We start from the raw sequence: 15,849 nt of genomic DNA, 5'->3' as shown, positions 1-15,849 counted from the left end.
TAAATGCGTGGGTAAGCCTAATATAGACACAGGAGAAGGTCTCGTGCGGTACGAGTCGTAGGCGAATCTAATATTTCAGCTTAAGTATTGTTGAGGCCAATGAAAGACTCACAATGCCGTCACATACTGCACATGCTAAATTACCGAGCTCACGGAGTGGCAAAAAGACCAGGGGTGGTTGCCGATGGCTAGCGTGCCGAAAGAAGTGAAGGTCCGACGGAGCTATATCCGTCTAAGGGTCCAAGGGAATGATTGAATCTCGGCGGCAGGAAAATAAATCCTCCACTCAACGAGTATATTAAGTGTAGAGGTACTTGGGCGTGTCTTCAAACCCGTTTTGTCTCTCCCCCCTTCAGCTCTGCCCCTCACCAGTTTCAAGGGTATTGATCCTGCAGGGCAATGTTTGACTCAGATTTGTAGCACGATCAGCCAGCCACTGACTAGCCTGCACCTAGCCTAGTGCTGCAGGCTCGCTTGGCGCATTGCAGGCCCAGGTGGGTGGGTAGAAATTTCCGAGAGGGCGATCGCCTAGCCTAGGGGATGTTTGTCTTGGTATCCGGTATTGGTGTTGGAGATACATTGGATATCAGGTGTTATTTCCGAATGATGGCATGGTCTGTAGATGCAACACTCTCCAGGACAGACCTGTTAGGAACTGTACATACAGTAAGATTCAACAAAAAATACTTCCTACTTCTAACTCATCTTGGACGTTACTCGTTTCTGTCTCGATCATGAACCTTGCTCAAAGGAGTAAAAGCCACCCTTGGTATAAGGGGCAGTAATCAAAATAGGGACTGCAGACCTTTGCGAATGCCTCCATAGCAGACTCGGAAAAATCAGGATAAACAGACCTCAAGGTGGGGCTGATATCTGATGAATGAGAATTAGCGTTGGGCCCTCAGCCGCCCGTCTCCCGCCTCCCGCCTCCCCGGGAACGCCGTCCGATCAGTGGGTCCTCGGCGAGATTGAGTTCAGGGATATTTTTTCACATCAAGATTCAAATCTCACTCCATTTGGGAGGTCGATCACCGGTCGAGACCGCTATGAGCTCATTTGCGATGCAACCTCCGCCACAGCAGTAGGGTTCACCCCCTCAATTGTCTCTAGGGGCATGTATCACCGGCGTCATCTCCAGTTCTTGCGAACACCAGGATGACACCCTTGTCACGACGAATCGAAGGAGGGCTCAGGCCAATGATGGCCCATGAACAAGGGGACTGGTAATAGTGCATATCTAAGTGCAGCGGATATTTCTATGGAGCCAGGGATGGCAGCTTTCGCTTCTTCATAAAGAATATCTCTCACACATGGTCTGGTTCAAAGAGCTGCTCACCGGTCAGAAGCGCGACAAAAACTGGGCGGAATTTGTGTAGACGTTGTGGGTTGAAATGTCGCCGAATTTGGATGAGACATGAGAGCTCGCCTATTGTTTATCTCATGTATCGCTGTTGTTTGCACTTACATGTGCTGAACACCGCTGTGTATGTTCTGCAGGGTTAGGGAAATGATCAACAACGACCGCAAAAGCACATTTCCGATACATTTCACAACGTATCTAGCACGATCCATAATTGAAACATCTGAGGTTACAATTAATATATCAAAAGTACCTGTTGGTCCAGGACCTCGAGTTTGTGGAGCTGAAGGGTGGGTTGTTCCTGCCGGGCGCAGGTGCAGGCGGCGAATGGTCCCCACTCTGTAAAGTGAGCAACGGGGGTCTTCCACCGCTGCTAAGGACTACTCCTGCAACATCAATCCTAGTTTGCCCCTTAATATATTCATTCATTTACGCGTACAGCACACTTTCCTTCGGAACACGTCAGCTCCCACTTCCCTGTTGCGGATGAGGGGTATCGAAATCCTTTGGTGTCTCGTACTATCACAACGACTTGACACTGAGCACATCCTGCCCTTTTTGCCTGGCTGCACCTAGTAAGTACAGACTAGTACTACTACACAGGGCCAAGTATTCACAGAGTGGGGGAATGTAACATGAATATGAACGCGAAGCAGAATCAAGAGCTGATCAGCAGAGAGTGTCGGGGATTGTGACTTGATCGCCACCGCGGAGACGAAAGTACTCATGGAGGACAAGGGAAGGTGCTCGAAAGCAATATAAAAGGGGCCGGAATGTAGAGGAAGGAGCTATCAGCAGACCGAGACACTCGAACACAATATCGTCTTCTATTACTGCAGCAAGCAAGCATTCGCGATGGACTCGACCGACTCCTTTCTATCAAGTCCCAAATATGGGTATGACTTTGTCGTTTCAACCACCCAGGCAAGCATCAACTCGGACCTTCTTCTTTTCCTGAGCGAGAGCCAGCAGCCCGTTCAATTTCTCTGCTTTCTGGCCGATGAGGATGGGAACCCCACCAACATGATCAGTCTAGAGGACTTACTCAAACTCACGGACAACATCAATCCATTTGAGATCCCGGCAGGTACAGACTACAATGACAAGAGTATCCAAGCCCTTACCGCTGCCAGGTTCATGGTGGGCATTCAAATCCAAATTGGCTTGCCTCCCGGTGTTATGCCTAAGAACCTGCCTGCAATCGTTGACCTTGGGGACGACGCCAAGACCGTCACGTTCAACATGTTTTGTTCGCAATTTACCGTGATCGAAAACACCCCTGGCAATGGGTGGACTCAGGGGTCATGGAATGTCTGGAGCCAGCCCTCCGGAGATCCGTGGTATGTGCAAGCGAACGTCAACCTCGTCATGAAAAGCCTTAATGAGGAGTTGGACACACCCTACTTGAACAATCATCCAGAGCTCCAGGCTCAGCTGAAGGCTCAGCTGACGAATCTGTCAGGCACAGCCTTCAGCCTTCAGCAGTTGCTGTTTGACCTGGAAAATGCCGTCTTGCAGACCGTGTCCAGATTTGAGGGCATCCCCGCAGGCTCTCAGGCAGAAGGCATACTGCAGCGTTTATTTGTATCCATTTACAGCGATATTACAAACGACTTCGGACTGCCCCTGGTCTCAGTCGCTGTCGTTGCGACAACACCGGATCCTTCCCAGCTGCAGATGACCGATTTTGAGAGGCAGGTCAGCCCTCTCAAAGACAGCAATGGAGCTGTGATTCCCAGCCCAAATGCCCCTCGAACATCTCTGAGATTTCTTCAGTGGAATTTTCAGTCTCATCAACAGCGGTTTCTTCGAATGACGCGACCCTGATTCCTGAGGTCAGTCAACTAGCCTACGCAAAAAGAATGACCCTCGCATCTGCAACTAGCCTGGGAAAGTTTTTAGGCCGGTCCTACCGTGGGGCCTTTGTCGATCTCCCTCTTGCCACGGTAGAAGGGCTGCGAGCTGTCCCTGGTCTTTATGGAGAAGAAGTAAGAACTTACGGTTCGGTTTTGGGCTGGAGGACCGGCACCCTCGTGGGGTGGTCAACTTTCACACACGGCATATACGAAGGTTTCACCGACATATTTGTCTATACGTATCAGGGAATGAAAAAGCAGGGTTCTCTTGGTGTGGGCAAAGGGCTGATAAAGGGTCTGACTAGTCTCACGCTCAAAACGGGAGCGGCAACCATAGGCCTCGTTGCGTATCCAAATCAGGGCATTTATCGCTCATTACGGGGTTCTTTGGAAAAGGGAATAACGAAAAAGATTGAACAGGCAAAAAGAACGGAGGCAGAATGGCTTTATAGTTCAGGAACCCTGCAGAGGGCCGTTGTAGAGAAGATTTGTTCGCGCTATAAAAAGCTGCTGGTCAGTCGAGAGAAAACACGCAGTCAAGGGCATCGGCTTGCTTTTTGACCTGGCATTGGCTTGCTATAGCATCATAGCGACCGCTAATATCATATTGAAATATTTTCCAGCTTTATTCGATTTCAAACTTCTTCCGTAACTAATTCTTGCACTAGGCTTAGCTGGCTAATCTAAAAGCATTCCAGTCATTATAATTCATGTATTTAGCTAGCAAAGTGCAAGAACACTCTTCCCAGCCCTCTACGGAAGCGTGCTATATCCTTGTAACTGCCTTCTCCCTGCTGACTTTCCTCACAATTGAACACATCAAGATAACCTAAATATTCTTTAGGCTAGCTACTCCTTTTTATAGAGTCTTATAATACTAGTTTATGACTACAGCTTATAGAAGCTGCCTATATACTAAGTGCTAGACCTATATAGACAACTGGAATACCGTGAGAGCGTAAGAAATCCATCGTAGCAACTTCACTTACAACAACTGGGAATTTTGACGCAGTAATAGGGTATGGAATTCGTGCTACAAAACGGAAGCCGTTTCGCATAGTGACCATAAAACTTCGGTTAAAGCCTCCCTCGGCCAGTCTCTCGAATTTAGCAACATCGTTCTCGTTCTGCTCTACTGCCAGGGCAGGAAGGCGCTTAAGCGCACTCGGGAAACGTTGAAATGCCGTCTTCGCTCACGGTGTCTCAAGCTGTCATTATATCTAGTACCTCGGTTTAAATGAGCAGTTCGGCATTAACCAAGCTTTGATCTATGATTCGCATCGATCGCCCGGAGGTGTATTATTCGGATAATTTATGAGGCTCAGATGCCTTAATGGTTGAGGGTAGACCTCTGAGGTTAAAACTCAGTATAGGGGTGACGTTGCGATTATGAGAATAGCAAGAAAGCAAGGTCCCAGCAAGTATACGTCTAGCCATGGCCTGGTTAGGTAAAGAAATGATGAGAACATGAAAGGATGAGCGCCGGCCTTTTTATATAAACTATGTTATTGCCCACTGGCACTGGCAGGACCATTGGGCGCGTCTCGCGGTCGCATCCATGTGTGCTTTAGTAATCATTGCTATGCCACGGTCATTTCTACTAGTAAAAGTCATCCAGTGTTCTAATTTGAAGAGACCGACAAAGATTACATAGCCTTTCTAGAGACTCGGCTTTTGGCTGCTCTGAACCGAAGAATCAGCGATCTCGCTTGCTAGTACCTAGGTACATGATATAGCTATAGTTACTAACAAACTATAGCCTAGTAGGAGTACTAGTAGATACTAGTATACTACTATCTATCTATAAACACACATCTCATTTATCTTTAGCTTTTTAACATCTGAGGCTGCCAAGCTGACACCTTGCGCTTTTCGAGCTATACATCTGGCTATCTGCACTATTGCTCTGATTCCTTCTTGAAATCCGTATTCGGGACACTGGCGGATTCCGTTAAGGAATCAAGCCCGAAATTGAAAGGACCACGACTGGGAAAACAATGAGTGAGCTGAGAGGGAGAGGAAATAGGACCTGTATTGGCTATCTGAACACCAGAGAAGTTTTAGGAGGGAATTATACAATGTAAAACAATCAGCAAAAAGCTGTCTTTTTAAAATTATCTATATAGAAAAGAAAAGGGAGAATAAAGAGCGAGTGATCGAAGATAACAAGGAAGCAGGATTACCTAACATCCAAAAAGGGCGAGAAGAAAAAACAAAAGAGAGAAATAAATATAGAGAAAGAAAAGAGAGGAGGACTGGTGTGTCAAGATAAGAGGGATCACCCGACCACTTAACAGAAAAAAGAAAGACCGGGACAAGAGCCGAGAGCAATCGTTCATTATTTCACAACGACCCGCGCACGACCCATATTGTATGCTAGAAAATTCGAACTTCCTTTCTCACCAGATCGATGGGAAGCGACTCTGACACTTGGAATGTACACACCGGGAGTTTCATAGGTGTGAGTAACATTCACGTTGACCAGCCTGTTGGGTGGTCCGAAGTCCACTGCCGCGAAGCTTGCGTTTCCATAAAGATCCCACTCAACAGAGACAATCTTTCCAGCATCATGAGGCACCTCGATATTTGCTTGGAGAGTCACTGAGGATCCGGCGCGGATTTCTGCCCGAGTGCCATTCTGGACTTTCAAGTGGGCAACGGGTTGAATGCCACCCCGTTGGGAGGCAGAAGCTGGGACCTTCACCTGGCTGTTCTCGATCTTATACCTAGTTTGTGTCGGGGGTTCAATTCCATCTTCCACCCAAGCGGCGAGATCGCGTAAATGTTGCTCAAAGAGGCCGGTGAAGTCAATCAAGCGATACTTCACAGCTTCCTGAACAGGGCCCATTTCATGGTCGGCATGGTCGCTGTAATAAAGACGGTAGTTGTCATTGAATCGGTCACCAAGGGCTTTTTTGGCTTTCTCGCGGTACCAGTCAGCTTGCCACGGGAAAGCTTTGTTGTCCAGCAAGGTGTCCATGACGATCATCTTTCCGCTGAAGTTCCCAGTGTTGGTTCCACCGCCACTCGCCGACTCTGCGAAAGTAAAAGCTGCGAGGACACTGCGCTGGGGATATCGAGGCTTTCCATCTTCGTCGCGAAGGTAATCAAAGGCGTAGTACCCACCACTGCTAGGGACTTCGTGCCGGTGGAAGGTATGAAGAGCGAGGTACCACCGATTATCCACACGAACATTTATGCCCTTTTCCAAACAGTTGAGGACGGTGCTGTTCTGATCGGAGTAGATTGAAACTTTGCCCGAGTCGGGATCCATATGACCTGTGAATTCGCCATCCTTCACTCCTTCGCATTCCGACTGAATGGTGAAGTCATACCAGTTGCGACGAAGTGCTTCCAACGGTGATGCATTCAAAGTCATTCCTACTGGGACGTTGTCGGCATCGCGATCGACTTGAAAAACAGTGGCGTTGAACTCGATCAAGGACGAACGGAACAGGTCTCCCAGCTCCGAGTCCTCTGTTCCCAAATATCCTGGCTTACTCCACCAGTCATCAACGTAAGTAGGATCAGTTGTCTTCAGGCCAACTGCCGCAGCCTGGAGAAGCTCATAAACCTGTGATCGATTACGGCCACTACCGTCGAAGTCCTCCCAAGCCCCGGGAGGCATACCTAAAGCCGTGACTTCTTTCCACACAGCACGCTGGACAGGGTTCAAAATGTCCTTAGGATCATGGATACTGCCCGGGCGGACCGCATCCTGGATATCCCTTGATTTATTCCCCATCACAAATCCTCCAAATGCAGTGATAGAAGCACCAGTAGGGTCTGAGATTGGAATTCCCTGGATGAGAGGCACGCTACCATCCCAAATAGAGATGGTGTTTTCCACACCTCCAACAGTCTCGAAAGAGCCACCACTACCACCATAAATGTAGCCGTATATCTTGCGAGAATGCTGGTTGTAGAACTTGTGCGCAAGCTTCCGGGATATCTTCGCAACGGCAGCATCAGCCCGATAGCCTCCAGTGCCACCAACATGGACAGTGTAGCCACCGGCCTCAATAGTAAACTCGATCTCTCCGGACGACGCTACAGCCATTTGCCCCGGATAAACCATTTGGAAGAAACGGCCTTTCCAGCCGTCGTACGGCATGTAGATGTTGAACTCAGTCTCAGTGCCATTGAAGTATCCAGACACCTTTCGATGCGTGACAGGTGAGGTTTCTTCGGAGGTGTTGGTGAAGATAGGGGAGTTATAGATCGGATCAACACAGTCGGGGGTGATTTGCATCGGGCCATCTTTAACAAGAGTGGTGCAGAGGATTTCGGTCGAATGAGTAGCACCGACCACAGATCCCATGAATATCACTAGTGTGAACCTAGATAGATAATAAATATACTGGATTTGCTACAACTTCCAAGGTTGCGTATCAGGAACATAGAGATGCATACCAGTTAAATGGTCGGGAAAACATAGTTTTCCCCTTGATCATTGTGCAAGTCACACTCGAGGAGAAAGTTTATAAACGATAGATATAATTCAACTTGGACTTGAGCAGGTCGAGCTGCCCTTATATGCTAAAATCTCCTGATTGATCTGCATTTTTAGATTGCACTATCCATCCATGGATTATGTACGACAGGCAAACAGATATTTAAAAATAGGAGAGTAAAGTAGATACCGCTCCACAAGTTTGCTTGGTGTTGTGGGTTTTTGAATTAGGGGATCATCAAGTTTTTCGATTACGACCATCAATAGCAAGTTGCCGAACATTACTTGAAGTCTTCTAATACCCGTCTCTTCGTAGCCCAAATTCGAATCGAAACCCTATAACACCCCTTCCCAGGGTTACTTGGCAAGAATAGAACCTGAATATTGCTAATCTGATCGAAAAGATCTCATACTGACCTGTCAAGATTCTAGAATGCTTCTAAAATGCTGCCTTGTTTTTCCGTGGTCGAGAGTGAGTACGAATACGTGATATCTACCGAAAACGGTAAGAAGAGATCCACAGTTCCTCGGGGAGCCGATCGCCACACGAATCCGAAACGTAAAAATGGGTATTCGTAGCGTTCCGGTCTACCCGCCGCCGGTCTCTAGAACGCTACGAATACCCGTAAATTGCACCCGGTCCTTTGCCCGGAAAGTCAGCTGGTAACCACGTTCCATTGTAATTCTGACGCAATCTGGAGCCCTGCCCCACTTCCAAACGATGAATCCCAAACAGGAAAGTTTTGGGGTCGAACTTCTCGCTCTCGGCTTGAGATGTCCAACTGCGCGCCAATGATCCACTCATACACTTTATCAATCAAATATCGTCCATCTTTCAAGCAGGCTTGGAAGGATATCAGAGAATTCAAACCCTTTCGACGTATCGCGGTGATGGTGTGGACTAGATGGCGCATGTACTCTGTCGGGTTGTATTCGTCTTGTCCCCGGGGTATGGAAGTAAGAACCCCAGATGGGCATTACGTTCGAGAGACGGACTTCCGGCTGATTCCTAACTCTTTTCTCTTCTGTTTAAGTGTGCCCCTTATTAGAACACCCAGGGCTCTGGTTCGTGAAGCCCAAAGTCCACTCAGGGGACCCTGCGTGGAAAGGGTATCCGGGGAGCCTGAACCTCCTGAATTCGAAAACCCAGGCACCTGAGAAATATAGAACACGCTTTGGGGGCTTGAGATACCTGGTGCCTGAGATACAGGGGAATCATCGGATCTGTAAAAAGGCTTTATATCATCGCCATTAGAATGGAACGGTATACCGGTAATAATGGGCTCGTCGCTGGCAGCTGATGTCAGTTTCGCTGTAGAGACAGCATTTTAGTTTGAATGCGGTGTATAGAATTGAGTCTGATCATTTCCAACGCTTTTGATCTTTTCTTGGCTGGAATGATCACCAACTAAGGGTTTTGAGGAGAGTTCTTGGGGCAAGCTCAACAAAGAGTTTGCAACTGAACGGGCTTTGCTTTCAATGATTGCCGGCGTAGTTAGAACACTATCAAGCAAACTATGATCCTTCATTTGGAGTACCGTGGCCGTTATCTCGGGTGGGTTGGAAATTCGGTGCAAGTCCGGAACTGACAAAGGTGGACCTGCGGTTGGTAGGTGGCAATAAGGCGTCCGCTCATTGCTGAAAACTGATCTTTGTACTTCCACCCCTCCCGGATCACTCAGTAGAAGTGATTCTGTAGATATGTGCACATTTCGACCATTGATACACGAAAGACAACTAAGACTGGATTAGCAACCTCGAAGACCAGACGCAGTGCTTGCATTGACGTACATGACAGATGACATAGTCAATGATATGAAGCTTCTCAAAATAGCCAAAATAGCCATTTCACATCTATTCACCCACAAAGGCCGTCTGGGACATGTTGCAGTTGAATGTGCCATGAGCATTGAAGGGCTAGACACATGCCTAGTAAATCGATCCATGCAACCCGATACCATAAAAAGGATTATGACCATACCTTGTGCAAGTTCTGGAGGATTTGAATGAGAAATCATAAAAACCAAAGCAATACATTTGACAGGTCCTCTGTTTTCTAATGCGCTTCGACTCAATTCTCTGCCGGAGCCAATTCTGACCATTTGCTGGCGAAAACCCATTCGAATAAATTTTACATACCATAAAATGCACGCGCAATTTATAGGGGCACTTCAGAGCGACACTTTAAATGGACTAGTGTGTCTTGGAGGAAAGAGAAACAATTTCAATCGAAGCGTGAAGGTTGTACATTGGTCTCCCGATCGAATATACGGCAAGATTTCTTGTATGTAGCAGCCAGCAAACAAACAATAGGTTAGGGGACTCTGCTGTCCCCATAAGTTTGAAAATTGAATACTACTTCATCCACTCTGTTGCTGGTCGTGGAACATGGGGGTCAAAATAATAGATCGGCCTCAATCAACACATGGAATCTACATAATTTATTCAACTCTTTTGGACGAGAAGTAATAATACATATTAATCAGTGCAATATCGCCCCTCCCCGTGCGATAAATCGACAGCCTCCCACCACTAGTGCCACGTTATTGCATCTAACTTCATTTTTTTTTCTTGGTCCGCAAGCGATTTTCCATCTCCTACGAGAGACACTCCTACTTCATCATCACAAATATAATATCAGAAAGCATCAGAACTGTGTGCGCCAATTGGCATGGCGTTGACAGCGAAAGAAAGTGGGAATTTTGGCGCAGCACCCTACTAGTTATTTTTATCATTCTTGCTAATCTTGTATGTCTTAGGGGATCGTGGGTCTTGCACGAAACTAGACTTTGACCGCACAAAATTTCCATTTGGTCCTAGAAGCCTCGACAAAAATGATGGGCCCAGAAACATGTTGATTCCAATTATGCAGCCACCTCGGATGCCACGGCGATAACTAGGCCAGAAGCAGCAGGCGTTCTAGAATTCTCTCCAGAAGACAAGCATGCAATTGAATTTGAGGGAATGGAAGAAAAGAGGGTTATTGATCGTTCACAGGCTCCGCCGGAGCCGTCGAGAAAAGAGCGTGTACCATTCGTGATGCTCCCAGAAATAACCAACCTTCCAGCAAAAACAAGACAATAGTTTCTCACGACCTTGGAATTTATGGTCCATCAATACCGGCGTGATAGAAAGCACACATCAAGTTCTTGAAATGCTCATGAATTATCTCCATTATTCTGCGCGGGAGGACTCGTCTGAGATAATACCTGAGATGAAGACAGCATCGCAGCTCACGACGCAGTTCCTGCAACAGAGATACGAAGAGCATGCTAACGAAGTTGGAATAGGATCATTTCTTGCTAAATATTCAAATCTAAAGAAAAAAAAGAAAAATAGAAACAATTCCATCTGCACGACTGAGTAGGCGAAAATTTTGATCGTGATGGCTGAGGTTAGATGTCAAACAATATGCGTATTCAATATATACACCAGCAATGCATTGGTCACTAAATGAATGTATGAGGGTCTGATTTCCTAAACTTTGCATATCTAGCTGCTTATATCTCTCAATCTGATCATTCTAGACACATAATTGAGTCTAGAGTTGGCATCGGTGCGGATTCGGGCGGTGGAAGGCCATCTCGGGACCGCCCGCAGCGGGTTTCGGGCTGAAAATCAGGAACCCGCAACCGTTGCGGATTGGGGCGGGTTCGGTGCGGTTTTTGCCAAGAAATCCGCAGTCTAGCCTATTTAAGTTAGTATCAGGGTTAAGCCCTAAAGCCAAACCTAATTAAGCCAATTTTTATGCATGTTTTATATTTATTTTATGCAGTTTTGGTAATTCAAAAAAATGAAATATTAAAATAATAAGTTAAATAAATTAATAAAAAGTTCAAGTTTTTTATTTTTTACTACCAAATTAATTTGGTGCGGGTAGATATATATATATCTATTAAAATCTTCCGAACCAACTTGTTTTTTATCTTTTTTCTTTAATAACTTAGCGAATAAATTTATTAAAAATTTAAAAGAATAATATTTATATAAATTAATATATAAATTATATATATATTATTTTTAATTATTTTTAATTAATTTTTTTTAAAAAGCTATAAATTTCGGGGATCCGCAAATCCGCTGCGGATTGAACCTTTAGAATCCGAATCCGCACCTCATAGGGTTCGGTGCGGTGCGGATGCGGGTTTTGCGGTCCCGAATGCCAACTCTAGGAGCACCCAAAGAGGGAGTTGGACTATTTATGGATGCGAGCAGAAATAGATAAATGGCTCACGCAATGAACCGTTAGTTGCATGTTCGCCGGGCACGCAATCATGCGGACAATCTACTCTTATATTAAGGATTAGCGAAAGAATGCCTTGTGCCTGGAAGTGCGCCGCTTAGGAGTAGCCTATTAATATCGGTGCTTAAAGCAGTGTCTAGACTGCACCATGAGAACAAGAAGAAAAATGGAAGCTTAACTCCTTATCAGACAAGTATAATTCGAATTGACCTTTCAGAATTTCCAGCATAAGGCAGATAATCTAGCGAGCACACAGGACGGGATTGGACTTGATCCGCTGTTAAATTTTATGTATCACTATCTTCACCCTTCATTAGAGAGGACATTTCCAAGATAAAATATAGTCGCAGCCTTGCCACACAAGTGGAAGACAATTGTAATCAAGGCAGAACCAAACTAAATATAGGGGAAGATGATTCTGATAAGGCACTATTCCGAGGGCCCCGCCAACTGACATAATCTCAGCCTTGTCTAACCTCCTCTTATATGATCTTGACTCACACCTCCTCTCATTCAACACATCCAATCCCTCACCATGACTAGCATATACACTAATTGGTTTACATCGGTAAAAGATGAAGGCTTATCATTTTCCCCGTTCCACCTAACAACCCTACAATCCTACCTGGACGGCTCCATCCCCGTCACGGACGCAGCCTCCCAGCTATTAGACCCATCCCAACCACAACGATGGGATTACTCCTGTTACCCATGGGAGGTACTACTCTTCCTTGCGAAGGATCACGAAGAAGCCCACGAGGACATCATCTCACTCCTCCACGCGATCTTTGACCTCCCACCACCCTTCAACACCGACGAAGCGAACTGGACCCTTGAGAAAGAAACTATCTTCCCTCAAGTCTGGCGCGATCTACGCGATTGTATGTTTCTTCTACACCCTCACAGAAATAACGAATGCTAACCAATGCAGCGCTGGAAGCCCAATACCACGAGGTCAAAATACTCTCTGATCCCATGTATGCCAAATGGGTAAACTATCACGCTTTCACGGGGCGTCTGATATCATCTTCGCTCATGGAGCCCTACTACTGGGCGCTGCATCTGACCGTCGAGGCGTTGGAGACGAAGGTGGACGATTCAAAGCCGACGGCAAAGCAGGATGGAAATATCGCCGCAGCAGGACAGTACTTTATCCACGCGGCCAAGGATTTGTTGCATAATCCATTCCGAGGTGCGGAGGGGACTCATGCCACGTCCTGGGGGAAGGATAGCCAGATGTGGCAGGAAGAGCAGGGGTTTAGTACGGAGCGATTGGGGTTTTGGAGGCGGCGGTTTGGGCAGTTGAGGGTGTTGGAGACTTTGAGTGAGGGGACGAGAGAGGCAGCGCGCAGGGCGGAGGTGGGGATGGAGAAGGCTGAAAGACAGGGGAAGAAGAAATCAGGCAGATGAAGCGTTTGTACAGTGGAGGTGTCAATATTCCGAGCTCACCGGGGTAGTAGATTACGCCTGGATTACTTGGGTGGTTGGGAGATTAACACGAGATATATGGGTGTGCTGGAACAGCGAAATGTAGGACTTCATAGTTTGTGGTAGGATAATGGGATTCATTTTGAAAACAACAACTATGGTAGCATTACTCACAGCCTTGGAATATATAGCCTCCAATAACCGTAAGTTTACTGTGGATTCGTTATTTAAGCCATCATATTCTTTTACCAGGACAAAATACGCTCTTCCGTCTAACATCATTGCCGACCATTTCTCTTACAGACCTATCAACGCTCTCACAAAGCGAGTGTCTGCGTAATGAGCTCATAGCAGCTTGACGAACCCGCGCCATAACCCTTCAGACGTAAATATTCCATGAGGATCCATGCTTTTTTGAATCTTCTTCAGTCTCTGTAGATTCTCATCACCATAACCAGCAAATATCGTGCTAGCCTGCGCCGCCGAAGCGTAATTGATATACTTATACCGATCCGCAATACCCAGGTCATTGGCTGCGACAGTCAGTCTCTCAATAGTATTTGCCGTCATCCGATTAACAGCAGCATCATCAGTCCTGTTTGACCATGCTGTAGAAATTAAGATCACTTCGCAATGGGTGAGCAAATGTGTAGGTGTACCACGGTTGGGGGCAGGAGATTGCATACAGAAGAGAGGCCCCTCTCGGTCGATTCCCAGAGCATTCCCGCCTCGCTGTTTCATAGCCGCAATGGCGTTTCTCTGGATGGGGTAGCAGATGAAGTTAGGAACCAAGCCAGGAACTGTCCTGATGGCTTCAACCTCCTCTTGGAAGATTCTAAGACCCTGCGATAAGAAAGAGCGTGATGGTGCGACAGTGAGCGTGGCGAAAAGGTGCCTATAATGTGGTCGTGAGTATTATTCTCAGATAATAGAAAGCTGTTCGGAGGATAATATACCTTGTGGTACCCAAAGACTCAGTCCCGCCCACCACCTGGCTCATGGGAGCTATATTCGTGCTTCGAGTAAGTGTGGGAATGCGATTGATGTCTTTAAAGACAGCCGAGTTCTGGACTGGTTTCGCATATCGCTGTGTGCCACTTAGCATGAACTCATTACCCTGAGAGCGATAAGTATAATATAAATCGTATCCCAAATCCATGTCACTGGTATAACGCTCATCTGTGTATAATTCGTATACGTTGTCGAGAACTCGATCTGACTGATTTGCAGCGTAGGTAGTCATGCTGGTGAAGACGGGGCCCTGAGGAAAGGTTCGAACGGTAAAGGCCGTGACAATGCCAAAGTTATTACCGCCGCCGCGGAGTGCATAGTAGAGGTCAGGATTATGCGCTTCAGATGCGGTCGTGATGGTTCCATTCGCAAGAACAACCTAGATCGTAGTATCAGCGGTTAGCGGAGGGATGACCAACAGTACCTACTCATTATATACCTCGTACTCGAAAACATTGTCCAGGGACAGCCCATACTTGTTCGAAAACGGCGAGGTTCCTCCACCAAGTATGAAACCACCCACGCCAACGCTGCCCACTCGCCCGCCAACGAAAGACAGATTCCGGGTTTCCAGAGCTTCGTATACCTGAAGGGTAGTCGCGCCGCCACCCACGCGCGCCCTGCTACTGCCTGGGAGGATTTCCACATTGCTCAGGCGGTCGAGATCTATTGTTACTCCGCCGATCGAGTTTGGAGTCTCCGGCGTGTCTGGAGTGGCCTCCGCCTTTGACGGCAAAGTAGCACCAGTGGTCCACAAGGGTGCCGAGTATGTTGGCGACATCTTGGGCCGACGATGGCTCAACCCTGCAAGTCGGGTGAACCTCTTGTTGTTTGGCATCCCAGATGGTGAAATTGTCGTTGCGCCAGTGAAATGCGGACCCGAAAGTCGAGGAAAGCTGAGAGCACTAGAGCCATGTCAGCTAGAAACGGAGACAGTAGAAGGCTACAGGACATACTGCTTGTCGACAGGCTGTAGAGGTATCCTGACGAGACGAGTCACTATCCTTTCCAAGGCCGGAAAGAGAAGCGTAACTCGAAGTAACAAAGCACGCAAGGGAAACAAGATATCGGGCCATTTTCGGGAACATGAGCAATTGCAATTAAATAAAGGTCTTTGCTCGACATATTTGCCTGTCTCATGGACGCTATGGGGCTTTTATAGGTAGCTCCCTGATTCCAAATCGCATACTAAGTCTTGCGCGCCGAGAAAGCCGTGCCCATAATAATACGCAGATTATCGCATCACCCTTTCCGCGGGCTCCACATGGGGTACGCAATACTCAGAGATCGGGGAGGTACCTTTCGTTGAAATCACTGGCTCGATATTTCTTGAATAATAGAGCGCTGTATACCAAGCCCCTAAAAAGACGTGCATCAGGTCTCAATCCAAGGTGTTTAGGAGATGTGAATGCAACTGCCTAGACTAAATCTGGGACTCCCCACTTCACTGACCAATTAGAAAAGAATTGTCATCAACATCCTGGAGAGCGTGGAACTA

The 15,849-nt window shown here is 46.9% G+C and overlaps 4 protein-coding genes across 4 annotated transcripts; 2 read left to right on the top strand and 2 right to left on the bottom strand.

Annotated features, from left to right (window-relative positions):
* Positions 1–2,215: 2,215 nt before the first annotated feature.
* Positions 2,216–3,187, top strand: P170DRAFT_470209 (uncharacterized protein; the record flags this gene model as incomplete). Its single annotated transcript, XM_024852726.1, has 1 exon — positions 2,216–3,187. One exon carries the CDS (start codon positions 2,216–2,218, stop codon positions 3,185–3,187), a length of 972 nt encoding a protein of 323 aa, XP_024710067.1.
* A 2,367-nt stretch (positions 3,188–5,554) lies between these two features.
* Positions 5,555–7,662, bottom strand: P170DRAFT_398514 (PKD domain-containing protein; the record flags this gene model as incomplete). Its single annotated transcript, XM_024846225.1, has 2 exons — positions 7,630–7,662; positions 5,555–7,556 (listed from the first exon to the last, which is right to left on the bottom strand). The coding sequence occupies exons 1-2, from the start codon at positions 7,650–7,652 to the stop codon at positions 5,555–5,557; spliced, it is 2,025 nt and encodes a 674-aa protein (XP_024710066.1). The 5' UTR covers positions 7,653–7,662.
* Positions 7,663–12,403: 4,741 nt separating this feature from the next.
* On the top strand, positions 12,404–13,477 carry P170DRAFT_460807 (DUF3632 domain-containing protein). Its single transcript, XM_024851971.1, has 2 exons — positions 12,404–12,793; positions 12,844–13,477. Exons 1-2 carry the CDS (start codon positions 12,448–12,450, stop codon positions 13,320–13,322), a joined length of 825 nt encoding a protein of 274 aa, XP_024710065.1. The 5' UTR covers positions 12,404–12,447; the 3' UTR covers positions 13,323–13,477.
* Positions 13,478–13,685: 208 nt separating this feature from the next.
* P170DRAFT_452424 (FAD-binding oxidoreductase) lies at positions 13,686–15,427 on the bottom strand (the record flags this gene model as incomplete). The annotated part of the gene is made up of 6 exons (XM_024851273.1): positions 13,686–13,966; positions 14,027–14,235; positions 14,297–14,730; positions 14,791–15,048; positions 15,083–15,256; positions 15,308–15,427. The coding sequence occupies 6 exons, from the start codon at positions 15,425–15,427 to the stop codon at positions 13,686–13,688; spliced, it is 1,476 nt and encodes a 491-aa protein (XP_024710064.1).
* Between the last annotated feature and the right edge of the window lie 422 nt (positions 15,428–15,849).

Source organism: Aspergillus steynii (genome assembly GCF_002849105.1).
Source record: "Aspergillus steynii IBT 23096 chromosome Unknown P170scaffold_1, whole genome shotgun sequence".
Classification (NCBI taxonomy): domain Eukaryota; kingdom Fungi; phylum Ascomycota; class Eurotiomycetes; order Eurotiales; family Aspergillaceae; genus Aspergillus; species Aspergillus steynii.
The sequence above is the reverse complement of the archived record's forward strand: the minus strand, read 5'-3'. Positions and strand labels throughout refer to the sequence as shown.

Coding starts and splice junctions, on each gene's coding strand:
- P170DRAFT_460807 (XM_024851971.1), top strand. CDS start 12,448: ATGACTAGCATATACACTAATTGGTTTACATCGGTAAAAGATGAAGGC. Junction 12,794..12,843: donor CTGGCGCGATCTACGCGATT/GTATGTTTCTTC, acceptor TAACCAATGCAG/CGCTGGAAGCCCAATACCAC.